General features: G+C 44.3%; 1 protein-coding gene across 3 annotated transcripts in view; it reads left to right on the forward strand.

Moving 5' to 3' along the window:
- PLD1 (phospholipase D1) overlaps window positions 1-20,820 on the forward strand; it is a 133,612-nt gene extending 112,792 nt beyond the window's left edge. For 2 of the 3 annotated variants that reach the window (XM_083613155.1, XM_083613154.1), the window contains exons 21-26: window positions 3,124-3,237; window positions 4,593-4,642; window positions 6,808-6,942; window positions 12,454-12,607; window positions 13,160-13,274; window positions 14,240-20,820. In XM_083613155.1, coding sequence (XP_083469281.1) covers window positions 3,124-3,237; window positions 4,593-4,642; window positions 6,808-6,942; window positions 12,454-12,607; window positions 13,160-13,274; window positions 14,240-14,464 — 793 coding nt within the window. In that variant the 3' untranslated portion in view covers window positions 14,465-20,820. The remainder of the gene's footprint in view (window positions 1-3,123; window positions 3,238-4,592; window positions 4,643-6,807; window positions 6,943-12,453; window positions 12,608-13,159; window positions 13,275-14,239) is intronic. The other variant, XR_014547956.1, reaches the window with a different exon arrangement.
- The last annotated feature ends 5,812 nt before the right edge of the window (window positions 20,821-26,632 follow it).

A 26,632-nucleotide genomic window follows, 5' to 3' on the forward strand; every position in this document is an offset into this window, starting at 1 on the left:
TGGATTTGGAGAAAGCGGTGCTTGGATTCAACCGTGCAGACGCATGCTTATGGGGCCTTTGTAGCCAGAAGAACAACTATGCACAGATACTCATGCAACATATGGGTTGAGATATGTTTCCTAATTTATGGACCCCCACCCCAGAAGTGCATTCTCAGTTTTACTAATGGAAAACTAATTGCTTTTGCAATCTAGAAAATTATTTCAATTACGACTTTGTGGTAAAAGATGGCAACGTTCCCATTTATTTCTGAGCCCAGTATTAACTGCAGAAAATGCATCTGAATATTTGTTGTTTTATAAATACTAGTCCTAGGAAGAATTACTAGGAAATGCTGTATCTGCCTGGTAGAATCTCTAATGGTTTTCAATGTTTCCTGGAGTTTTATCCAAACTATAAGATGCTTGCCACCTGGTGGTTGTTTCCTACCCTTTTGGCTTACGAAAAAAGCAAGTGTCACTCAGTTTTAGCACCCCTGAATATGGGTGCCTGGAAAGTCAGACTCCATATGAATGCTAATTAGCTGAGATGTAATTGCCTGGCAAATTACTGAGTTAAAAATAAATAAGGAGAGGGACTCAAAGGGTGTCTCTGGAAATGAAACTGTACAGAAATTGACTGGCCAGCATAATAATCATCTATCTGTCAGCCAGAATAAAAACAAATATGTTATGAGGGAGAACGGAGTTTGCAAATTGCTCTGCAATTGTGGCAAGCTTCTAATGGACTTGGCTGCTGAAAACACAGGGTGGGATTCACCTAATGAATCTCGGCAGTGGAAGCCCTGTGCAGGGACTACTGCATGTACAATGCGGTTTCCTCCTCCTGCCCCCTCCCCAGAATTGGCTCTGAGAAACCCCAGAACAGTGTGCAGGGGAAAGAGAGGGAGGAATCATTCCATCTGGCCAGTTGAAATGCCAGTGGATGGAAGGATAGGAAGAGCAGAACGTTGAATTCCACCCACTATTTCTATATTTTTTTTAAAGAATGCACTCAGAAGTAAAGGTGTGTGAATTCTGACCTTGAGCACTAACAGCATATCTGCACAGCAAACTTCTATCAGTTTCTATCCATATATCCTGTCTGAGCTGTCATGGATTCCACCAGAGAATTATGGGAATTGTAGTTTGATGAGAGTGTTGAATTCCCTCTGGGCCCTCACCTGACACCTCACACACAGACCAGCACTAAAGTACCCAGAGTTCATTGCGGAGACACACAGGTGATTCACACAGAACACAGCTAAACTTTCAAAAGACGCAGTGATAGCTGCCACAATCGCTATTAAACAAGTCTGCAGTGTATATGTTTTCATTTCGCCCGTTGAAGGTGAAGGGAGCCAGCTCCCAACCCTTTATAGAAATTCAATAATGGCCTGTGACAAATCTGTGGTGCCACCACGCTTGAAATTCTGGGTATATTTATGGTTGAGTTGGAAGAGGTGCAGAAAAGGGCAACTGAAATGATCAAGGGATTTGAACAATTTTTTTGCGAGGAAAAGGGCACAGCATTTGGGTGCCTTTTACGCCTGGAAAAAGGTCAAGTAAGGGAGACACGATAAGGGGGGTGGGGTTGCAGTTATGTGTGGTATGGAGAAACTGCAAGGGAGGGGGAATATGTTGCTCTTCGTAAACTTTGGATCATCGTTTCTGTCAGTCCTAGTAAGCATGGCCAGTGTTCAGGGATGATGGATGTTGCAGTTCAAGTTCCTCATCCCTGGAATGAGGAGACATTTTCCTTTCCTCTCTCTCTCTCTCTCTCTCTCTCTCTCTCTCTCTCTCTCTCACCTTACGAGTACCAGGAGACATGCAATGAATCCAAATGTTGGGCGATTCACACAGAGCACAGCTAAACTTTCGGAAGACGCGATGATAGCTGCCACCATCAGCTTGAAGCTTGTCCAAACTTACCTTTACTACCTTCTTTCCGGGCATGGACTGCACTTTAAAGCTCTGGGTTTGTCGGTTTATTTTTCTCTGGTGCTTCCTCCGTGAAAACCTGCTCTTTAAAGCTCCGTCGGAACAAACAGTATTCTGTGGAAAACCTAAATTCATGGTTGCTTTGGTAGAGCGCTAAAGAGCAGGTTTTCGCAGGGAAAGCTCTGGGGCGAAACAACAATGACAACTCGGAGCTTTTAAGTGCAGACCTGGGGCAAAACGTAAGCGTGGGTAAGCCCTTCGCTGGCTTTATGCCTGGCAGACAAATTCACAAAGGAAAAGGCTAGGAATGGCTACTAGTCATGATGGCTGTAGGCTACCTCAGAGGCTGATTGTCTCTGCATACCAGTCGCTTGGGTACACAAGTGGGAGAAGGCTATTTTCCCTCATGCTCTGCTTGTGGTCTTTTCACTGAGCATCTGGTTGTCCACAGTGGGTAGCAGGGATGCTGGACTAGATAAATCTTTGATCTGACCCAGCAGTGGAGATCTGTTCACACTGGGGAGCCAGTGTGGTGTAGTGGTTAAGAGCAATGGACTCGTAATCTGGTGAACCGGGTTCGCTTCCCCGCTCCTCCACATGCAGCTGCTGGGTGACCTTGGGCTAGTCACACTTCTCTGAAGTCTCTCAGCCTCACTCACTTCACAGAGTGTTTGTTGTGGGGAAGGAAGGGAAAGGAGAATGTGAGCCGCTTTGAGACTCCTTAGGGTAGTGATATCAAATACTGATATCAAGTGGGATATCAATGGGGATATCAAATCCAAACACTTCTTCTTCCATGTTTTCTCCTTATCTTTTTTTTCTGGGGGGTGGGGAGAGGAGCAGTATCACTGAACTATAGAGGCCAGAATTATGGAAGGTCATATCCAAGAGCAATATTACCTAACACCAGTGTTGGCAAACAGATATGGGGGTAAACCAGCTTTTAAATAAAATCTCAGGCTGACTTAAGAACTTCTGCAGCCTCTTGTTATCATGATAATTTCAATTATATTATCATACATATTTTGGGTCCCCCCTTTTGTATTTAACAGGTTCATCAATGGCTATTTAAATTGGTTAACTGCTTTAATAAAAGGAAGAACTTCTGCATTTCATAAATCACACCACTATTTGGAGTTTCAGGGTTTCTTGTTCTGGGACTGAGGCAAGGTTGGCTCACCTTTTCTTGTGTTTTCTCTCCAGGGAAAACAAACGGTACCGAGTCTACGTAGTCATCCCACTGCTGCCAGGATTTGAGGGCGATATTTCAACAGGAGGAGGAAATGCACTGCAGGCAATCATGCACTTTAACTACAGGTATCTTGGGTTGTTCTGACTGCCCCAAATTATTTTGTTCTCTGCAATATGCTGTGGTGTGTTAGTGAAGGGAATCTAGGCAGTGCACAGCTGAGGTCAGCATCGGTCTTCTGTGGAATCTCTCAGGCAAAGGGGTAAAAGGGAATCTGTGATTCAGGCTTTGCCCCAGGATCCAAAGACCTGACGCATGGAAGACCTTGTGCAACAGCTTGCACTCTGCAGGATAACAGTGTAATTAAAAAGGTAAATGATAACATGTAAGGGGGTAGGAGATGTTGGGGCCACTGGACAGAGTTGGAGGAACAAAGTTTGAGACTTGGGTGGTATCCAGTGTCCTTGTTCCAATCCGCACCCTCTCCAAATCTGCTCCAGGGGTGGGTGAGGGGCATTGTGGAAAACCCAGGGCAGATTGAGCGGGTATGGAGGAGTGGGAGAGAGAGAAGAGAAAAGTTCTGTGTTGCAAGCATGAATTCTTGCAGTAATGCAAAGAAGGACTTAGCACCACTGTGGAAACCAGCCCTTGGATTTATAAACAGAAGCTTGGAGGGAGTGTGTTTGGTGTGGAAGGGTATTTTATAGTCAGTTGCCAAAGCATGCAGAGGCACGAAGGGCCCTGTGTTTCCTCTCGCCAGTTCAAATGAATATGTGTTATTGCTCATATCTGTCAAATAGCCAGCAGAGGGAGCACAGGCTTTTTGTGTTGGGCCTTGCTACAAAAATCTCACAGGGCACATTTGCGCATTGGCTTTTTAATTAAGCTTTTGCCTTCTATTTCCTAGTATCTTGCTTATAGACAACAGGCTGCAAAAGCAAGAGACCGCACTTAGGTGCCGTTTTCCCCAAATGTCATTTTCCTTTTCAAAAAAGTTGCTCGTAGGCCTGATTTGTGCACCACGACTTGGCAGATGTGCCATGGCTCCCTCTGAGCCAAGCCTGCGACATGCAGCCGTGTTGTCAGAGTGACTCATGTGTATGATCCACTCCCTGGCGGGCCCATGGATCACTTAAATCATCCCCTGTCTGGCAATGGTGTTGGGTGACTGATTGCTTCTGGCTTCCGACACATGTGGTGATTTAGCAGCATAAGACAATGCCTTATCCCAGATCAGATAAATCTAGCCCAGTGTTGTCTATTCTGACTGATAGTTGCTCTCCAGGATCCCAAGAAGGGATCACCAGCCCTGCAACATTTTGCATTCCTTATGTTGTGTTGTCCTTTGGAATCAATAGTGTTGCTTGACACAACCTCCCTGCTTTCTATATGAACGTATCTGTTGATTTTAATTAGCCCCATCTTTGTCACCCATTCACATACCGCTGCTTTGTGAGTTTAATCGTGGCCTTAATTCTTCCAGGACCATGTGCAGAGGAGATAATTCGATCCTGGGACAGCTGAAAGCAGAGAGTAAGTGCTTTGCTTGGCTCTGTGCGCACTGCACACTGTTGGGCCTCGAGGACACTAAAGTTTGATTGATACGCCATAAAGCACCCGTTAGCTGGCATAATTGCAGGATGGTAAAACCAGTAGCATAGGAGGCCTCCGTTATGTCAAGGAGATCTTCAGAATGAAGGAAGCGAAGTAGCAAAATAACATCTGGGTGTCTGCTGAAAACAGAATAGAGGTGCAGTTCTTGGCATCCCTTTGGATGCGGCCGAAAATGAATTATTCCCTCCCGCCCCCAGCATTTTACTTGCTGATACTATGGTGAGCAGACTCCCTGGACTAGGTTATGTGATGGGTCGCTGTTAGGTAGAGTTGAGGGATGAATTCGGTTCGGTTCCCATTTTTGGTGAGAACTGGCACAAGAAGAAGGGGACGACAGAGGACGAGATGGTTGGGCAGTGTTCTCGAAGCTACCAACATGAGTTTGACCAAACTGTGGGAGGCAGTGGAAGACAGGAGTGCCTGGTGTGCTCTGGTCCATGGGGTCATGAAGAGTCAGACATGACTAAACAACAACAACGTCATTTGCCCTTCCCAGAATAATGCAGACACCAAAATGCAGTGACCCTTTGAAATCCACACTTTTCTAAACACTTCTCCAACCCAAAACATATGTGCATCATAGGAAAGCATGCATTAAAATGTGCATGTTTTGCAAAACTAAGTTTATAGTAGGAGAAATGCAAACTAAAATGCTGATGAATATTTGGTTAAAACAAATGCAAACTAATGAGAAAGTATGACAAACTAAGTTAAACAAAAATTGAGAGATTTGTCCACCCCTAGTGTCAGGTATGGGGTACATTGTGGGTTCTGTGTTAGGACAATTGAGTGATCAAACTCTGAACCATAATTATTTCTTGATTATTTTTGTCTTTGGTTTTATGCTACCTATAAGGTACAGTAAGGAAGCTACAGCTGTTAACTCGTAAGTTGATCTGGTAAGGTGGTCAGTACTGCAACTATTCTCAAACTGCAGTAGCAGAGATGCTTCCTAAACTTATACAAAATATTATATTTGTGATATCTGACTCCTGGTTGGCTTCAAAAAAGTGCACAGGCTGCCTCCTTTTCTTTCTCAGAGACATGGTCAAGATCAGGCAGGGCCTGGAAAGTCCTGTGGAATTGTAGGCGTTGTTGTTGTTGTTAAATTATATACAACCCTTTATCCAAGGATCACAGGATGCTTTACAGTATAAACACACAAAAATACATAACGTAATAACAAACAATACAATATTCGCCCTTATTATTAAAGTAATCAGGAAGATAGATGGAGTGACAAATTAGAACTATACCCAATGGTTATTCTAATGGGAAACTTAAGGGGGACAGTGTTCAGAATAGATAAATCCATGCAAATGTGCTAGTGGTAGCCAGAATTATAATTGCCAAAAACGAGGCAGGTGGATTGGGGGAAACAGAGACAGACAGAAGGTGCCATCTATAAAAGAATGGAAAAAAGCAATCTGGCACAAGATCTTAGTGTATTTTTTAAAAAATGTCCATATTGTACAAGAAGTATGGGAAGGAGCAGCTGATATGCAAAAAGCTTAATTGACAGCTTGGCAGACATTTATTATTGGAAGAGCAAAACAATGTATTCAAATATCAGTAAAGCTGTTTTGTAGGCAATTTAATTAAAGAGCAATTTGTGTATGTCTATCTATCATTTATCATTATTCTATATCTCTATCTATTTTTTTTATTTTTTGAAAAGTTGTTTTTTGAACCATACTAAGCTAGGAAAAGAAAAACTATCTGTATTGCCTGTCCAGGAACAAGAGTTGACGCACCAAACAAAGGAGGATGTTCATACAACAGTTTGCACCTATAGTGTGCCTTAAGGGCTGGATCTAGACACATTAAAAAAAAGTTTCAGAAAAAAACGCAGTGTAAAGCTTATAATGGGAAATCACGTTGCCAAAGGAGCAAACTCCTTAGCGCCACCTAGTGTCACAGTGTAATGACTACCTCTTAATATTCTTACTATTCCTACCACTTCTGTGCAGCTACTATAGCTGCTTTATATGGTGCTGTTAGTTGTCCCACTGCCACACTTTCTTATTCCTAAAGCCTTTTTGTTTCCCTTCCCTTTCCCACCACCTGCCACTGGCACGCTTCAGTTGGAGACCAATGGATTAATTACATTTCGTTCTGCGGACTCCGAAACCACGCCGAGCTGGAAGGAAAGCTTGTGACAGAATTGATCTACGTTCACAGCAAGCTGATGATTGTGGATGACAACACAGTCATCATTGGTAAGTGAGAAGCTTGTTAAATAAGAGTGTCTTGTTACAAAGCATTTCAATTAAAACTCCTCTGCAGGTTTTTGGGTTTTTTCTAGTCCTAGGACTGGTGGTGCTGCTGCGCTGATTGCTCAGCTCAAAGTAGCATCCTTAAGCTGATACAGTGGTACCTTGGTTCCCAAACTTAATCCGTTCCGGAAGTCTGTTCCCAAACCATAGTGTTCTAAAACCAAGGCGTGCTTTCCCATAGAAAGTAATGCAAAATGGATTAATCCGTTCCAGACTTTTAAAAGCAACCCCTAAAACAGCAATTTAACATGGATTTTACTATCTAACGAGACCACTGATCCATAAAATGAAAGCAATAATCAATGTACTGCACTATAAAATAAATAAGACCGTATTGTAGATGATAAAAATTTATATATATTTTTTCTTCGTGCACTGATGATAGTCATTGTTTGGATATTGGGCTATTATTCATTTCTGCAGTCACACAGTCAATCAATCAATAGCTGAACTGGTTTCCACACAGTCACAAAAACAAGTCGCAAAAATGCAGTCACAAGCCAGTCACAAGTCAGTCCCATAAAATGAAGAACAAGTCACAGTGAAAGAAACACACACAAAATCCACACAAACAAAAATGCAAAAAAGAGCAAAAACAAAAGCTCCAAATATCACCTCTGTGTTGCCTGGGTGCTTGGGACTCAGCAGCCGACAGACTCAACAGGAAGCCTCTGATTAGCAGTGGGGGACTCAATTTACAAATGAAACACACTCAACAGGAAGTGGAACATGTTCAGCTTCCAAGGCAAAGTTCACAAACCAAAACACCTACTTCCAGGTTTGCAGCGTTCTATTTCCAAGCTGTTCATAAACCAAGGTACCACTGTATTAGCATCAGGAGAAGTATATTTGCCCCCGAAATGCAACATAAATCGTGACTAGCACATGATAAAGATCAGCCATGGGACACTGGAAGTCAAAGACTGAAGGAGCAAGCTGTGAGGGAAACTTGAGTTAAAGGGAATGACTCAGTACAGATTCAGATGTTTGCAGATGTCCAGGAAGCAGCTGACCAGACCCAGGGATGTTTACGTGGGACTTTCAGTCCTTCTGGGAGCAAATGAAGGCATGAAGAAATGATCTGAAGAAACTGCAGTGAGGCAGAATGCTTTGCTGACACTTTCCAGGCCCTCTCATGCAGATTGGAAAATTGAGGGTCCCTGACGCTAAACCCTAGGCCAAAGGAGGATCAACTCCTTATTTTTGTAGTAAAAAAAAAATACTGGTAAATTATGTAAGACTTTTGCAAAGGGCACCCAGGCTCAGTCACCTCTATCAACCTGTAACCAAATCCCGCTAGACATTCTCCCTCTTGCATTTCTCCTTGTGCTGCAGCTTTGACAAAAGCTCACCAGGCACAAAAGGAATGGCAACTTTAAGCGAGACTCCCCTGGCTTGATTATTGCACTCGGTGCAGTTTGGCATAACTGGGAGGAAATGATGCCCAAATCACTGACAGGAAAGAAATTTGCCCTTCTCTGCGACGGTCTTCTGCGGGGAACTGGGCCCATCTGGCGCGTCTCAAACTTGGGATCTGCCTTGAAACTTTGGCGACTTGTCATCTGCTCTTCAAAGTACAGAACATGCTGTGAAATTTGGATGCTTTAGGCTGACATGTGTGCTCTATCGGCTCCTTTTCCAAGGGATTTGGGGAGGGAGGAGGGGGATGTGTTGACAACAAGGCAGTCATCTTCCTGCTTCTCTTCTCTCCTGCTAGTGGTTGCAGAGGGCAGACTTTACTCATTCTCCTTCTCAATCTCAGAATAGGAAGTAGACACAGCCTTGTTTAGGTTGCCTTCCAAGAAAGCTGTTGCATCAGTAGGAGCGTTGTGTACGGTAGACATTTTGCCCAAGAATCCAAAACTGCAAAAATCATGGTGCTGCTATTTCCTGTCCCCAGAGTGTCACGGCCAGGTCAACAGGCGATTGAAGTCCAGTCTGAGGACGTCGGGACCGGGGGCAAGATGGTGGGGTGGGAGCAGGAACGCGAGTCCAGAAATCAGGGGGTCTGAAGGTCAGGAAGCAGGGAGGCATGAAGTCAAGGGTCTGAGGGTCGAGAAGCAAGGAGTCAAGGAGCCGAGGTCCAAGGATCAGGAAGCAAGGAGCCAAACGCAGCAAGGCAGGAAATGTGTTGCTGTGGCAAAGAGCCAAAGCAAAATGCTGACCTTATATCCCTTCCCGGCTCTTGCCACCAGGTGCAGTGAGTCACCAAGCCTCTCCAGAACAAACTTAGGAAGGCCCCAGTCCTGCAGGTCACAGGGCCTGGCTCCTGCACACACTCCTGACACAGAGTAGCTTCCTTATTGTATTACTTAAATGTTTCTCAATTTTAATGAAAACTACCCAGAGTGATGTGCAGCACATTAACACAACCTCAATGAGAACACCTGGATAGTTGTAAACAAATCATCCACTGAAGCAAAGGAAGACACACCTCTGGAAGGTGTTTCTTACATGGCTGGCATTAAGTGGAGCTGAAAAGGCTTCCCGCAAAGACAGGTTTTTGAGTAACTTTAAAGAGAAGGCTGGGACGTGGGTGGCGCTGTGGTGTAAACCACTGAGCCTTGGGCTCGCCGATCAGAAGGTCAGCGGTTCGAATCCCCGCGGCTGGGTGAGTTCCCGTTGTTCGGTCCCTGCTCCTGCCAACCTAGCAGTTCGAAAGCACGTCAAAATGCAAGTAGATAAATAGGTACCACTCCAGTGGGAAGGTAGACAGCGTTTCCATGCACTGTTCTGGTTTCGCCAGAAGTGGCTTAGTCATGCTGGCCACATGACCCAGAAAAACTGTCTGCGGAGGAACATCGGCTTGCTCGGCCAGTAAAGCGAGATGAGCGCCGCAACCCCGGAGTCGTTCGCGACTGGACTTAACTGTCAGTGGTCCTTTACCTTTACCTTTAAAGAGAAGGCTAAAGTCTTTTGGGGGAGAAGTCTCATCATGGAGGTGGGTTTCATGGATTTTTTTGCCTTAAAACACCATAATTTTCTAATCTAGCAATGCTGTGTAAGCCAAGGAGGTGAATGAGGCTAAAATATTGGAGCAGGTAACTAAGGCTGAGTCAGAACCAAACTAGACTTTGCACAGGAGACACACACACACACAGTTAAGTTATTTTAATTAAAAACATCCACACACTTGGATTTGATTGGTGACACAGTGATATGACAGGAATGGTTTGGAGACTGGGGCAAAGCTTTGAACCTTTTTTCCTCTAAGCGTATTTTGCTCAAAATCCCTACTTTTTCACCTGCAGGGAAAATATGTTTTGGCTTTTCCTCTGTGGATTTAAAAAAAAACATATAGCTGAAGGGAGGGTTCAGTTTTTAGTATGAAAATGGGCAGAGTGTTAAGGTGCATCTCCCCTTTCTGATTGCAGCCTCCTGTGTCTTGTTAGTTATTTTTAAAGGACTGGAAATAGTTACTTTCCAGGGCCCCTGCATATCTCTGTTTTATTGTGCATTCATGATGTTTTGTGTTCATGATGCTATCAGGGCAGTCGTACGTGACACGTTTTCCATCCTGTTTGTGTCTGCAAATGTTTTGGGGCAGGCATCCTTGCCTTGTTTCCAATTGGTGCGTATCCTGTCTATATGCTTCTCAGATGAAGCAAACACTACTTCCTTGTCCCTGGGATGAATGAATAGATCCCTGTGACACTGGCTGCTGGCCTCACAAAAAGCAGCAACATTGACAGCTACCACAACATTTCCCATGTTCCGCCTTAGGCAATTTTTTTTCCTACGTAGCAGACATTTCGGTCTTACAGTGTAGGTGCATCGCTCTGCAGAAACAGCTTGGAGCTGCTGGAGAAATTAAGCTCCAGACTTCTTTCTTCTTCATTTGGATTGGTTTAACCTCTCATATGCTGGAGTTTATGAAGCATGGGGTATGTCTTCCTCTCTTTCCTGCCCTCCTGCTGCTGCTTCTCCCCACTGTGTCATTGGCTGTTTTTATGGGGTTTTGATTCTTTATACTAGGAGCTGCCTTTGACATCAAGGCTGCCTTAACAGATCTTCATGTCCAGAGCCCCCGTTGCTCCAATTGTGGATAATGTTCACAAGGCATTTATACTGGTCGCCTTCAGAGTTTGCACAAATCAGCAGAGGTAATTCAGCCTCCACTGCTCTGTTGCCTGCTGGTGTAAGGGAGAGTTTTCAGCTGGTTGGAGAATTTATGTGGCCCCGTGGATAGTTTTAATAAAAGCTGAAGGTAGTACGATGGAGGCATTGTTGCCCATCAAAACAGATTTTGCAGGTATTCGTTAGTTCTTTGGTTGGTAAAAAGATGTCTGGAGACCAGGAATGAGACACAGCATATAGAAGGGGGTCTTGGGTGACCACTTACATCTCATAAAAAGAGGTGTTTTTAAAGAAACAGTTACCAAATTGCATAAGCTCATATACACATGCACATTTAGCAATGATTAATGTAATTACCACGGGACACAGGTGGCGCTGTGGGTTAAACCACAGAGCCTAGGACTTGCCGATCAGAAGGTCAGTGGTTTGAATCCCCGCGATGGGGTGAGCGCCCATTGTTTGGTCCCAGCTCCTGCCCACCTAGCAGTTCGAAAGCACGTCAAAGTGCAAGTAGATAAATAGATACCACTCCGGCGGGAAGGTAAACAGCATTTCCGTGCGCTGCTCTGGTTCGCCAGAAGCGGCTTAGTCATGCTGGCCACATGACCCGGAAGCTGTACGCCGGCTCCCTCGGCCAATAAAGCAAGATGAGCGCCGCAACCCCAGAGTCGGCCACGACTGGACCTAATGGTCAGGGGTCCCTTTACCTTTACTTTATTGTAATTTCACTATGCATCTTGCTGCAGTGAAGAAGACTATGGCCAGGTGACCTGTGTGCCTACTGGTGATGGGTGGCTTCAGGTTCGCTGCCGCTCTTCCTTTTTGGGGATTCTTTTAAACTGCACTAGGACCAGATGGAGGACTCTCCTCTGTAAATTAGGATCCACATCACAACCCGCGTTGCAACCTTTGTCGGTTTCAAAACAGTGTTTCCCAAACTTAGGCCTGTTTTTTGGACTACAACACCCATCATCCCTAGCTAGCAGGACCAGTGGTCAGGGATGATGGGAATTGTAGTCCAAAAACAGCTGGAGACCCAAGTTTGAGAAACATTATTTTAAAAGAAACCCTTTTGCAAACACTTCCATGCCTGTCTCTTGACAACCACAAAGAGGGGTAACTTATTGCCAGTACTTATCCTATTCTCAATCCAACAACAAATATGTTCTGTGAAAACGAAACATCCTACAGATGTTGCTCTGGGATATAAATTGAATTATTATTATACGTCTCGTAATCTGTGCTGCAGTGCAATCTGAAATATGAGCGTCCTTTGGTCAATTGCCACGTGGTCCTTTTGAGCCACTTTAAAGCATTAACTTATACATATCATGTTTCTGTGTCTACTTCCTTTCTCCCTCCCAATGTCTTCCATAGGCTCTGCTAACATCAATGACCGCAGTATGCTGGGCAAGCGAGACAGCGAAATGGCCGTCATCGTGCAGGATACAGACACCCTTCCTTCAGTGATGGACGGAGAAGACTACAAAGTGGGGCGGTTTGCTCAGTCTCTCCGCCTTCAGTGCTTCAGGTACCACCGCAGCCCAAAGCTGCTTTGTCAAAAGTAGGGCTGCAAGCCAACTTAAGAAGAATGAAAAAATAAATTGTTTCATAATAGGAGGTTTGGAGTGCAATCCTATCCATGTTTGCCCAGTAGGAAGTACCTACAGGTCCTGCTTACCAAACACAATGCATTCCCAGGAGATCATGAGGCGACTGTTCACTTAACGAGTCCACAATTTCCATTGATTCCTATGGGAACATTTCTAATCTGTGATTTGTTCAGTCTCTCCCCGCTGACCCTCCATGGTTTCTTCCTGAAATGGCTGCAGCCAACTAGTAAAAGAGAGACAAAGGAAAAACTGATTTGTCCATCTCCCTCCCTCTCTCCCTACATGATTTCTGCCCGAAAATGGTTGCCACTGACCGGCAAAGCACAAATAAGTAAGGAAGTGGGCAAACTTCCATCTGTTTGGATATCTGAATCAGGCGTTCGTGTAGTGAGGTTTGGGCATAATTCTTTATGTCTCCAATAGTGTATAATTCCCATACCCTTCTTTTTTCATCTTCCCCCAATTCTCAGAGTTGTCCTTGGCAATTCAACAGACCCTAATGATATCCAGGATCCTGTCTGCGACAAATTCTTCAAGGAAGTGTGGGTTGCAACGGCTGCACGCAATGCCACTATATATGATAAGGTGATATATTTACTCCTGCGTTCCACTCTTCCTTCGTGAAAGTTACGAAGGAGAATAGAGAGTGCCCTCGCTTTGTGGGTGGGGCATTTAAAGGAGGGGCAATTCTTCTAGAACCTTCCACAAGATACTCTGAGCAGCAGGGAGGGGCAGAGTAACCGCTTTGGGGGCAGTGAGCCCCAAGAAGCTGGGCTCTGTGCCCTTATCTGCTGTTAGATTTAGCAGAGTTTGGTAGTTTTCAGTTTTGTCTGGAAAATAGTTGCAGAAACCCAGGGGTACATTTCAGGTTTTCCTCTGTAGTGGAATGGGTGAGTAACTTAAAATCAGTCAAAATGTGTGTATGAACTTTAACATGGGTTCCCCCAAAGCATCTTGGGAACTGTAGTTTGATGTGAGTACTAGAGAGGGGGGAGAAATGCAATTCAGTTCACATTAAAAGGCAAGCATATATAATTGTGCTTTCCAAAAGAATATGTGAACAAAACGCAGCTATCCTTTGAAATTCATACTTCTCTGAATTGTGCAGCGCAGTTCTCCAGCCAAGAAGCATGTACAGAAGTACGCATACTTGTAAAAGTATGCATAAAAAGGCTTATGTTTGTGAAAATAGCATACAAAATGCATTGCGTTGGGGGAAACGGCTTTGCAAAAGTATATATATATTAAGCCAAACATGTATATTAGGAGAAAACCATACTAAATGCTGAGTTATTTTATGAGGTGAGGGAAAACATTTGCAAATTGATATGTAAATATGGGGAACTGAACATATGTTTGGGAAAATGAGTAAAACCAAAACTGACATATTTTGGTTGTCTGTTTGAGATCCCTAGCCTTTGGCACAGACCTGCAGTTCCGTGGGGAGAGGTGGTGCCCATTAAGCCGCTTGAATAAGTCTCTGGTGTAGATGGGCCTTTGGAAAGACTTCTGTGCTCACATTCCTTTTCTTCATCCATCTCTTGAATTAGGTTTTCCGAAGCCTTCCCAATGACGAAGTAACTAGCTTGGCCAAGTTACGGGAGTACATCACTAAGCCGAAGCTCGCTTGCGAAAATCCTGCCAAAGCAGCAGAAGAACTCAAAAAGATCCATGGGTTTTTAGTTCAGTTCCCCTTTGGTTTCCTGCAAGAAGAGAATTTGCTTCCCTCTGTCGGGACAAAAGAATCAATGGTGCCCATGGAGACTTGGACATAAGGATCCAGCATATGTTGGATTTAAGAACACAAAAAGCAAAAACAGGGTTCTCTGGAGATCTGCTGAATCGATTGTGGCTGCATGGGATGTTTTTGCCAAGTCTGCACCGATCCAAAAGTGCCTTTTGGTGGAGGAGCTTCAGAGAAAACAACAGTGTAGCAGGGCGAAATGTCGAAAGCAACCGATAACTGACAAGTTCTGCTCACGGATAAAAGAGGACTTGCAATTAAGCAATCCAGGAAGGAGGGGAATTGCAAGCCACTTTCTCGAAAGACCACAAGTCACATTGCAAGACGCCACTTATTCCATGCATGCTTGCTCTGCTTGGCCGATGGCCTCGAAGGGAATTCAGAAACTCATTGCCGTAAAGAACTGGGAGAAAGCGCCTGTTTGTCCCACCTGTCTTTTACACTGGAGAATGTTTGGCAACCACTTGCCACAACAATAACTAAGGCCACCACTTCCAAGGAAGTACCTCTTGCACTAGGCAAAGTGAATTTGCACCCATGTGTCTGTCATGAGCTGTGCACAGAACACGGAGTTATTTGCTGCGAATATGCATGTGCTGTCAATGTAATTATTACACCCGTGGTGGATTGTGGGCTATAGCAGTTGGTTAAATCTTTGGCCCTAGGCTACCTAGCTAGAATTTATTTCTTTTTCTTTAGACTCCTGTTTTTTGCGGGGGGGGGGGGGTATTCTGTAAATTGGCTGCTGAGAAAACACTGCACGCTGCCACTTTGGGCCATGACTGTGATCACTATCTGTCTGTTGGCACTCAGCTCTTCAGTGCTGTGTTTACAGCAAGAAAATGCTTCCAGTTTGGGAGTGCTTGCATGCGTCCCATTACATCAGTATGGGCTGGAACATTTGGAGGCAACACTCGGGCTTAGTTCCCACTGTTTGATGCACTGGTTTGCATAAAAGCGCTTTTGACGCCGTGGATCGTCAGGGTGCACAGTCCCACAGCAGCAAGGGTGCTGGCAATGAAGGGTCAAGACCACCAAGTGTGAGAACCAGTGTGGTGTAGTGGTTAAGAGTGGTAGACTGGTAGACTCGTAATCTGGTGAACCGGGTTCGCTTCTCCACTCCTCCACATGCAGCTGCTGGGTGACCTTGGGCTAGTCACACTTCTTTGAAGTCTCTCAGCCCTGCTCACCTCACAGAGTGTTTGTTGTGGGGGAGAAAGGGAAAGGAGATTGTTAGCTGCTTTGAGACTCCTTAAAGGTAAAGGTAAAGGGACCCCTGACCATTAGGTCCAGTCGTGACCAACTCTGGGGTTGCGGTGCTCATCTCGCTTTATTGGCCGAGGGAGCCGGCATACAGCTTCCGGGTCATGTGGCCATCATGACTAAGCTGCTTCTGGCAAACTAGAGCAGCACATGGAAACGCTGTTTACCTTCCCACCGGAGCGGTACCTGTTTATCTATTTGCACTTGACGTGCTTTTGAACTGCTAGGTTGGGAGGAGCAGGGACCGAGCAACGGGAGCTCACCCCGTCGTGGGGATTTGAACCGCTGACCTTCTGATCGACAAGTCCTAAGCTCTGTGGTTTAACCCACAGCGCCACCCGCGTCCCTTGAGACTCCTTAGGGTAGAGATAAAGTGGGATATCAAATCCAAACTCTTCTTCAAGTTCTTGGTTATCCATTGTGCTGCATAATGTCATTTAAGTCGTGCCCTTTTTAGTAAAGCACCTGCAGTATGGATCCCCTTCTTCCCCGTGCGATGGCTTCCTGGAGCACAGCGAGTCACCATGGGATGCAAAGATACTTTGGGCGCCAGCAACTGGAGACCTGACAGATGCTGTAGCTGGTGCCCAAGGAAGACTGCTCCCTTGTCCAGACAAGGCCCCAAAGCCTGAGCAGTAGTATTTATGACCTGGAAAGCTGTCTGCGGACTCCGGCTTCCTCAGCCTGAAGCAAGAGGAGCGCAGTACCCCATAATCGCCTTTGACTGGACTTAAACGTCCAGGGGTCCTTTACCTTTACCTTATTTATTTAAGGCCACCATCAGTAAAGGAGACTGCAATTCGGCAGTCACAGGCAATTCTGATTTGAGATATGCAGTCACCCACTGGGGGGAATAAGATAAATGGTGTTGTACTATATCCTTTAGCTGTAAAAGATTATGACAGGGGTTTTTTTTTATATATAGACTCCCACCTGAAACATAACTGGCACCTCCATCTTCATTTCAAGCACCTTGTTGTCTGTATAGTAAGCAATTTCATTAGGCGGAGGACAGTCTAGTGCTTTGCATTATGCTGATAAATAAGAAAACACTTAACATTCCTCAAGGGCAGGCCTGCTGCCCGGCTTAGTTTCAAGTTGCTATACAGTGCCTGGCTAATCCATAGCATGGGCAGAAATCACATGCCTTCTTTGCCGACGGTGAATTAGACGTCTGTCGTGATGGTTCAATAATTTATGCACCGCATCCTTTTAGGAGAGAAAACTGCATGGCTAATGTATGTCTCTGTGACGTGCTGTCCATGGCTTACGATTTCTCAGGAAGTGTCGGCTTTCGAATTCGTTCTGCTGCTGCTGCTGCTATTTGCAAGTGGACTTTGGGGATAATTGCTGGGAAATCGGGTTGATTCAGAGGAATACTGTGATGTGAAGGCACTGTTGTAGATGGAATTGGGTCGCCGTGGAGCTTTCAGTTCAGCCAACGCTATTCTGCATATTTCCAGGCCAGGGGTCGCCAACATGGCATCTGCCGGTATCCACACACTCCTGGAAGGTCCCAGTACATAACCCCGCAAAAATCCACAATACGTGAAAGACAGTTTGTTCTTCCTCTTCAGTTTGTTTGCACTGGCTCAGCCTCTCCTACTTCGAAACCATGATGCCACTGTTAGGATCTCCTGCTCTCTAGTAGGACCCTGGCAGAGACACATGCCCGACTGGCATGTTCTCCCCCTCCTGGTCGATCGTTCGGGAGCTTCAAAAGCTTTCTTCAGCCCGAACATCACAGCGACTGATGCCAAGAAACATCAGCACACTTTGGGATCTGCAGAGTTTGCACAGTTGTATAACAGAACTAAGCAACTCAGCATTTTGGCTAATCTACTTTATTTACATATAAACACACATGGAGCACTGCAACATGGCTCCCTCTCTCTCTAGCATCATACAGCAAAGAGAGAATGAACAAAGGACAATAGTCCCACTTCACGGAACACAGTAACACAAACATCCTGTCTCCGTCACTTCCCACTCTGTGGAGTCAAAACATACACCATGTGATAGACAAAAATCCCATAACTGCAGACACGGGGAATGAATCTTCAACAGCCACACCCAAACAGCAGCCATTTTGTGACTGGCACCCATGGCACTTTCTTGAAATTCCAAAAAGTCCACCGGCCCAAAGGCGGTCGGTGACCCCCGTTCTAGGTCAGGGTGGCACAAGGAAAGAGAACAGGAGAGGAGCATGCAATCCTGTCTGCCACTCTCATAGTACGCTCCTGCCCAGGCTGAGCAGACTAGAAATAAAACCTTACTGAGTCATTAGGGGCACTGTTGCAATTACACTATCTCATGCTTGGGCATTATCTGGTGCTTCCGACTTCACTTCCAGAATGCTGACCCCCAAAGGATGGCCACTACTGTAATCTGGGCTGTGATTGTTTTGTGGGCGAGTGGTTTGTAGCCTTCTTTGTAGTTGCATGTTGTGAATTATCAGTTCTGTGTTAGCAGCGTTTGCTTTGTAGCCTGAAGGCTTCACGGTGAATACTGTTGCATCAGGCGCACTGTAGCGTCACTAATATAACGCAAATAATTTCAGAGAAATGTGAAGACCTATCGGTTCACCGTAAGAAACATGGAATGCGCTTTTGCAGAGAGAAGGGTTTACTGGCCTGCGTGTTATTATCGGTCAGCTTGACTACCAAGATAATGTTCATTGATAGACTGCTTGTGAACTTGGTTGGCCCTTTTGATTATTTTATAGGCACTGCAAACTCTTGTCCTGGAAAAAAATTACATGGCCTAGACAAATGGCAGCTTCAACTGCAGACCTCATGCCCAGTTTACGGCCATTTAAGCTTGTATAGTAAATTTGCTCCATAAAGCTATCTGTTGTGCTCTAGCTATGTTACCAAGATTTTAACACTGGCATGGATTAATGTGTAGTGCTCCCATCTACAAAACTTGCTGTAATTTAAATTTTGTTTAAATTTAATTTATGAAAATTAATTCATAGAATAACACTGAAACATTGGATTCCTTGGATAGGGGTGCTTGCTATATCACACGGCCAGATTTACGAAGGCTTCCATAGCAAACTACTAGGCATCTCATGGCAAACTTTCTGGCTGTGGATCTGTTCAGTTTGCTTGTCCAGTTCATCCATTCTTTATTCTCCTTTTAACTGACTACCCACAATCAGTCATGCCTATTTATTGCTGCTGAAGCGTGTCCGGACCCCTTGGTAAATCATTCCAACTTGACTCGCCTTTCTGGATTAGGCTGTTAGTGTTTTGCTGACTTTGAATCCCTCGTGCTTCCATCTATATATTTATTTCCCATGTAGGGTATGGGGAACGAATTCAGTCTGGTTTGCATTGTAATACAAATCTACCTAACGTTCACTTCTCAAAACTATCCACAGCTCTCCTTTGAAATGCACACTTCTCTGAATTTTGCTATTCCGTTCTCCAACTAAATAATGTGTACAGAATAATGTGCATATTAGGGGAAAGTGAGCATGAAGATGCATCTGTTAGTGTAAGCAACATACAAAAAAAAAGGATTATAATTGGGGGAAAGGCATGCTCAGACGCTAATGAATCTTCATGAGGATTTTTTAAAAAGAAAAATTGACAAACTGGTGCGGAAATTAAAATGAGCTAGAGACTGGGAAAAATGAGGAAGTGCAAGAAACCAAAATGGGCAGATTACCCATCCCTATTCTCAGCTATATGCATTTCAGGCAGAATGTCCTGGGTTTGATCCCTGATCCCTGCAGCTAAGCAGGAGAGCTCTGCAAGTCAGAGCAAGCAATTCTGGACTAGGTATATCAGCGGTACGAGATAGCTTCATATAGTGTCCATATGATTTACAGAGCCTTGGCCTACTGAACACCATGCAAAAAAATTGCAACTGATAGAACATCCATTTTTATCATACAATTTCTTATTTTAAGAAGTTCGGTACCTTTATTCATGCATTGAACCTGCCAGAATCTCTTGGCCATGCTTGCTTGGGCCTGAAGGGATTTGGGAGTTCAGCAGCCTTTGGAACACCATGGCTTCCCCACCACCAAAACACAGGACAGGGTTGTGGCACCCAGACTATGGAACTCTGCCCTGGGAGTCTTGTCTGCCTTGCAGGGGGTTGAACTAGATGACCCTTGTGTTCCCTTCCAAGTCTACAATTCTGTGATTAATTTCTCTGCTGGCCTTCAGGTGTGAGATATAGAAAGGTTATTCCACTGCACTTTTGGCACGAGTAATAATTTCAGGTCTTTTCTCTCCTATTGTATGCTTTAAGATGACTACTGTTATTTACACTGATATGCCTGCATCCCTGATACTGTATCACAACACTGATTGCTAATTTTCTGCACTTGTTCTTGTGGCTGATTGTTAGCTACCTTGGGGGACCCAAATGTGGATGAAAAGAAATGTTTCAGTTAATAAGTAAAAGAGGAAGCTTGTGTGGCCAGGACGACACCACTACTCATGTCACTACTTTGAGGACTTGCCAGAAAACTCGTCCATTGCTGCTGTAATTGATAAGCCTCCGAAGCCTGCTGAATCAGGAATCCACGAGGCTGAAGGACAAAAGTCAGTATTGATTGAAATAACCTGTAACCAGCGCGGAATCAGAATGAAAAGCCACACAGACAAATGGAACCCAGAACTTCTTTTCCTCCTGACCTTTTAAGGAGTAAAAACAAAACATGCTGTCGTCTTTGTTTCCCCCGCAATTGTTGCTGGGCCATTTGCACCATTGCAGTTTCTTAAAATAGCTGTAGACGCCAAGAATAATTGTAATTTACTTGTCTCCATCCTTGACGCAGAGATAATGGGAGAAAAACAAAGTTAGCTTTTTAATTGGCTGGTCAAACCACTTTCTCCGGATTAACTGAGCAGTAAGACAAACCTGCATCTTTTTGTGTGTGTGTGTGTTTTTCAGAGGGGTTGGGACAATTCTAAATATCTGTGCAACTACATGAACACTGTGAATATGCCTTCTGTGAAGGATTCATAATCGTCCTCTGTTTTTTGTTTTGTTTTTGATATTGCTAATCTTGCTAATGGCTGCATTTATTATTATTTTTCCTTCTTCCGTGATTGTGACTAAAACGTAATGTATCTGAAAAGAAAATTGCATCTGGGCTCTTCATTTTGAGAGCTGCTTCTTTCTTCTTACAGCCAGGGGTGGGGACGGACGGACACATTTTTCAGCACAAAAGCTGTTATTCCCTTCTGGGCAGCTTTCCTGGATCACATGCTGGTGATTGAGTGGAATGAGTGAAGCAATGGATGCTAAGTGTTACTTTTGTATAGTAGATTACTTCCTACACACACACCTACACCTGCCTTGGATTGGTTGGATGCAGAGGAAAAGGTGGGAGGAACCAACTGGGGAACCACCAAGGAAAGAGAGCTCAGAGCCTGGGGATTGGTGGTGGAACAACTATGAGGGAGAAGAGGGAGAAGACTGGGAAGAGGTGGTGTCAGAAGCTGAAGAGGTAATGGAGCAGGAAGAGGCTGGGGCAGAGAGATGTCAGGCTCAGAGGCAGATGCTGAAGCAGGTGAGTGAGAGGAGGGAAGCCAAGAAGCAGAGATGAGTCAGGTGGGGGAAGAGGCACAGGTGTCTCCCCCTCCTGCTGCAACAAGCTCTCCCAGAACCAGGAGGGGGCTGAATCGGGCAGAGCAGTGACAGGCTGCACATAGGTGCTTTCTTCGATTGCTTGGGGAAAGCCCTGGAGAAGAGGGGGACTTAGGTGGCTGTGAGGAGACAGGGACTTTCCGTCTCAGCAACTGATTCATGGGGTGAGACCTACTGGGGATGAGCTGCTTAGGCCTGGCCCTCAACCAAGTCTGCAGAGATCATGCTAATAAAGAGTTAACTCCAACTTGAGCATTGTGATTTACTGCCGGCTTGCTCTTTGACATCAACCCTCTTTATCTTACATCCAGAGGGGCAAGAGGGCCTATTGGAACAATCCAGCTACACAAAAAGACACAAGGAGAGGGCAAGGTAAGGTCAGTAACACGGCTTCCCTCAGAAGAGTCCGTAGGGCCAGGTAGAAAGATGTGAAGGGCCACATTCAGCCCTGGGCTTGAGGATTCACGAATCCTGTACTAAAGGCACAGCTAAGATAATGCTATTTAAATAAGCGCTTAGCTGTGAATGGGGACCTGCAGTGACAGAAACACGTTGTTTAGTCGTTTAGTCACGTCCGACTCTCCGTGACTCCATGGACCAGAGCACGCCAGGCACTCCTGTCTTCCACTGCCTCCTGCAGTTTGATCAGAGTCATGCTGGTAGCTTTGAGAACACTGTCCAACCATCTCATCCTCTGTCGTCCCCTTCTCCTTGTGCCCTCAATCTTTCCCAACACCAGGGTCTTTTCCAGGGAGTCTTCTCTTCTCATGAGGTGGCCAAAGTATTGGAGCCTCAGCTTCACGATCCGTCCTTCCAGTGAGCACTCAGGGCTGATTTCCTTAAGAATGGATACGTTTGATCTTCTTGCAGTCCATGGGACTCTCAACAGTCTCCTCCAGCATCACATAAACACATAACCAGAAACACATAACCAGCAATAAATGCTGTTGAGACTCTGCCAAAGTGGCAGGCATGAGAACCAAGAAACAGCCATGCAAGGACCCTAGAAATAGCATTTCAAGATGTAGTGATGGTGATGGGCAGTGATGAACCTGTGGCCCATACCTGGCATACCAAAATGCAACTGCCAGAGCGCCTTTCTTTCTGGCCCCATCGCTAGCAAGTCCTATCAGCCAGGAAGCAGGAAGGGGTGGGTGGGGGGCTCCATCCTGTTTGCTGACCACAAATGCCTCCTAGCAATTGTGCTACACTAGGGTTGCCATATTTCAAAAAGTGAAAATCCAGACAGAAAAGTTGCTGAGCTTTTTTGCCCAAAGTTGTTGAGCTTCTCTCGCAAGATTGCAAAGAAATTGGACGTCTTTGAGCTATTTCTGAGAAAAATTGGCAGAAGCGACACTACCAACATGGGCTGCCATGTCCTGATTTTCCCAGACATTTCACCAATTTCTGCCCGGACGCTGCTTGCGGCTGCAATATTCTGGATATGTCCAGGAAATTCCTAACAGCTACACAGGAGAGAGGAGATGCCACTTGGCCCATTGCAAAACTGGACTGAAAGGAGAAGTTTCAGTCTCATGGGAAAGACTGGGCAGAGGTAAAGCAAGAGCAAGATTTTTGTCCTGGCAGGACACATTGCAATCTTTTCCCCAGAGCTTTCAAAGTGCCTGAGAGCCGGCTGGTTGTTGGGTGCTTGGGAACCACAGAACAAGGAGATTGCCAGGGTGGCAAAGCTGCTTTCTTCTTTTCCTTTTTTATAACCTTTTTATTCAAAATTAAAACAAAACATATTATCCAGAAACATATCATCCTTATCCCCCCCCATTTTTCCTCCCTCCCCCTCCCTCCCACCACAGACCCCACCCCCCGACTTCCCTCAGTTCCAGTCTTTGATTTCTCTAAAAATGCTGTTTTCTGCATGTTACACAGTTGTATACATCCTCAAACTATTTAGCTGATTATTATCAATAAAAAGTTTGTGAATGTTTATTCAAAGCCAGCCAGGGAGTCCAGTTCGCTTTGTTGCATCTTCAAATACTTTGTAAAGGAAGTGAAATACCTAGGGGTTAACATGACTGCCAAGAATGTGAATCTGTTTAAGGATAATTATGAAAAATGTTGGATGGAAGTGAAAAAGGATTTAGAAATATGGTCAAACCTGAAGTTATCATCGCTAGGCCGAATTGCTGCGATAAAGATGAATGTATTGCCAAGGATGTTGTTTTTGTTTCAAACATTGCAAATATTAGATAAAATGGAGTGTTTCAAGAAGTGGCAGAGAGATATCTCTAGATTTGTCTGGCAGGGCAAGAAACCTCGAATAAAATTTAAGATATTAACTGACGCTAAGGAAAGAGGTGGATTTGCCCTGCCAGACTTAAAACTTTATTATGAATCAGCCACTTTTTGCTGGCTGAGAGAATGGATGCTTCTTGAGAACACTGATGTGTTGGATTTAGAAGGTTTTAACAACGTTTTTGGGTGGCATGCATATTTGTGGTATGATAAGGTCAAAGCACATAAAGCGTTTAAAAACCATATTGTCAGAAAAGCACTGTTTAATGTTTGGATAAGATACAAGGATTTGCTTGAAAATAAAACCCCAAGGTGGCTGTCACCAATGAAAGCGAAGGCTCAGAAAAAGCTCAATATGGAGGCCAAATGGCCGAAATATTGGGAAATTTTGGAACAAGAGGGAGACAGATTAAAACTGCAGAGTTTTGAAAAATTAAAAAATAGAGTGCGAGATTGGCTTCACTATTATCAAATAATGGAGGCATATAATTTGGATTAAAAAATTGGCTTCCAGGTGGAAAAATCAAAATTGGAAACAGAACTGCTAGATTCCAAAACTAAGAATTTGTCAAGAATGTATAACTTGCTGTTGAAATGGAACACTCAGGATGAAACGGTGAAATCTGTTATGATTAAATGGGCACAAGATGTTGGACATAACATTATGATGGCTGACTGGGAACAGTTATGGACCACAGGTATGAAGTTCACGGCATGTAATGCCTTAAGAGAGAATATAATGAAAATGATATACAGGTGGTACATGACACCAGTCAAGCTTGCGAAAATCCATCATTTGCCCGATAATAAATGTTGGAAATGTAAAGAGATTGAAGGTACATTCTTTCACCTTTGGTGGACATGCCCAAGGATCAAGGCTTTCTGGGAGATGATCTATAACGAAATGAAAAAGGTATTTAAATATACCTTTCTGAAGAAACCAGAGGCCTTTCTCCTGGGCATGGTCGGCCAATTGGTGCTAAAGAAGGACAGAACTTTCTTTATGTATGCTACAACAGCAGCAAGAATACTTATTGCAAAGCATTGGAAGACACAAGATTTACCCACTCTGGAAGAATGGCAGATGAAGGTGATGGGCTATATGGAATTGGCGGAAATGACTAGCAGAATCCGAGACCAGGGAGAAGAGTCGGTGGAGGAAGATTGGAAGAAATTCAAAGATTATTTACAGAAACATTGCAAGATTAATGAATGTTAGAGTGATGTTGGAATGAATTCATGTGATTTTAGCAGAAATGTTACAAAGATTTAGAAAAAACAGACTGTTAATTGGTGAAAGGAGGGAAAGTAAATTTATCTCAATATCAAGATAAATTTACAGGACAAAAATTTGAGAAGAGGGAAAGGATTTGCTGAAATGGATAACTGACTTAGAATACAAAAAAGGGAGGTGTGAGGAGGTCAGGGAAATAAGCTAATGAAAGAAAACAAATGGGAAGATTTGCTGTATTTTTTCTTGATTTCTCTTTTTGTTTAAGGGATTTTAATTCTTTGTTCTTTCTTTTTGATCTTTCTTTTTTCTTTTTTTGTATTTCATCTTTTTTTTGTTTAAAATGATGTTTTTCTTGATTTTTCTTTTTGTACCTTTGAAAACTTTAATAAATATTTTATTTAAAAAAACAAATACTTTGTAAAGGGTTCCCATTCATCTTTAAAGTCACAGTTATCCTTGTCCCGTAGCTTGTATGTCAGTTTTGCCAGTTCTGCATAGTCCATCAGTTTCTCTTGCCATAATTCTTTAGTTGGGGTTTCTTCAGTCTTCCATCCTTGTGCTATTAAAACTCTCACGGCCGTTGGCGCATACATGAAGATGTTGTTCAGCTTTTTTGGCAGATCTTTCCCTACAATCCCTAATAAAAATGCTTCAGGTTTTTTAACAAATGTTAAATGGAACATTTTCTTCAATTCGTTGTATATCATTTCCCAAAAAAATTTAATTACCTTACAATCCCACCTCATATGCCTTTATCATATGAGGCAAAGCTGCTTTCTGCTGGGGTTGGCTGTGTGATCATGTTCGCCACAGAGAACTTAGTCACACAGCCAATCTGGCAGCATTGAACTCATTATCAATCTTACCTGGGGAAAAGGAGTCTCCCTTATTGATTTACAGAGCTTATTCTTATGGCTAGAAGCTGATTTGCTTATGGAGGAACATAATGATGGGTTGGACATGCAACTCTCTTGGGAGTTGTATCCAAGGGATAGAGTCATGCAGTGCTATTGCAATTCTGTTTATGAAGAAAGCATAGGAACAGAAGAATGGTGCTGCTGTGTCAAGGCCAATGGCCCTTCTAGTCCACCATCCTGATCTCACAGTGATCAGATGGATCCCTATGGGAATCTCACAAGCAGCAGTGCTCTTCCCCTTCTGAAGTTTCAAGCAACCGGTATTCAAATGCATTACTGTCTCCAACAGTGGAGGTAGAAGATAGCCATTGTGTCTAGTAGTCATTCGTAGCTTTCTCCTCCATGAATTCCTCTATGTCTTATGTCCACTGTTCGACAGTGGAATTTGCTGCCAAGGAGTGTGGTGGAGTCTCCTTCTTTGGAGGTCTTTAAGCAGAGGCTTGACAACCATATGTCAGGAGTGCTCTGATGGTGTTTCCTGCTTGGCAGGGGGTTGGACTCGATGGCCCTTGTGGTCTCTTCCAACTCTATGATTCTATGATTCTATGATTCTATGATTCTATGATATCCGAAGCACCAGGAGACAGCTCAACCAAGCCTGCAATCCAGGCTGCCCAATTCGTTTGTGAATAAAAAATGCAGGAGATCTTGAGAGAGGGCCACAGATTTATTGCAGGCATCCAGGAAAAATGTAGACCAAAGCTGCTGTGAACACTTTCACAGTTCTTTTGCAAAACTCCCAATGCCTGTAACTTTGTCCCCCCCCCCCCAAGCTCCTTGTGATTGGCCGTCCTCACCACTTGCTGGAGAGCGAACTGTTTTCTACATATGCAAATTAAGGAAAAAAAGGGAAGGGACATAGAGGCGCAGGGAAAAGGGCCGAGAGACTGGAGACGGCTGATTGACAACCTGTAATCCT

The sequence above is a fragment of the Podarcis filfolensis genome (genome assembly GCF_964270895.1).
Source record: "Podarcis filfolensis genome assembly, chromosome: 5".
NCBI lineage: Eukaryota > Metazoa > Chordata > Lepidosauria > Squamata > Lacertidae > Podarcis > Podarcis filfolensis.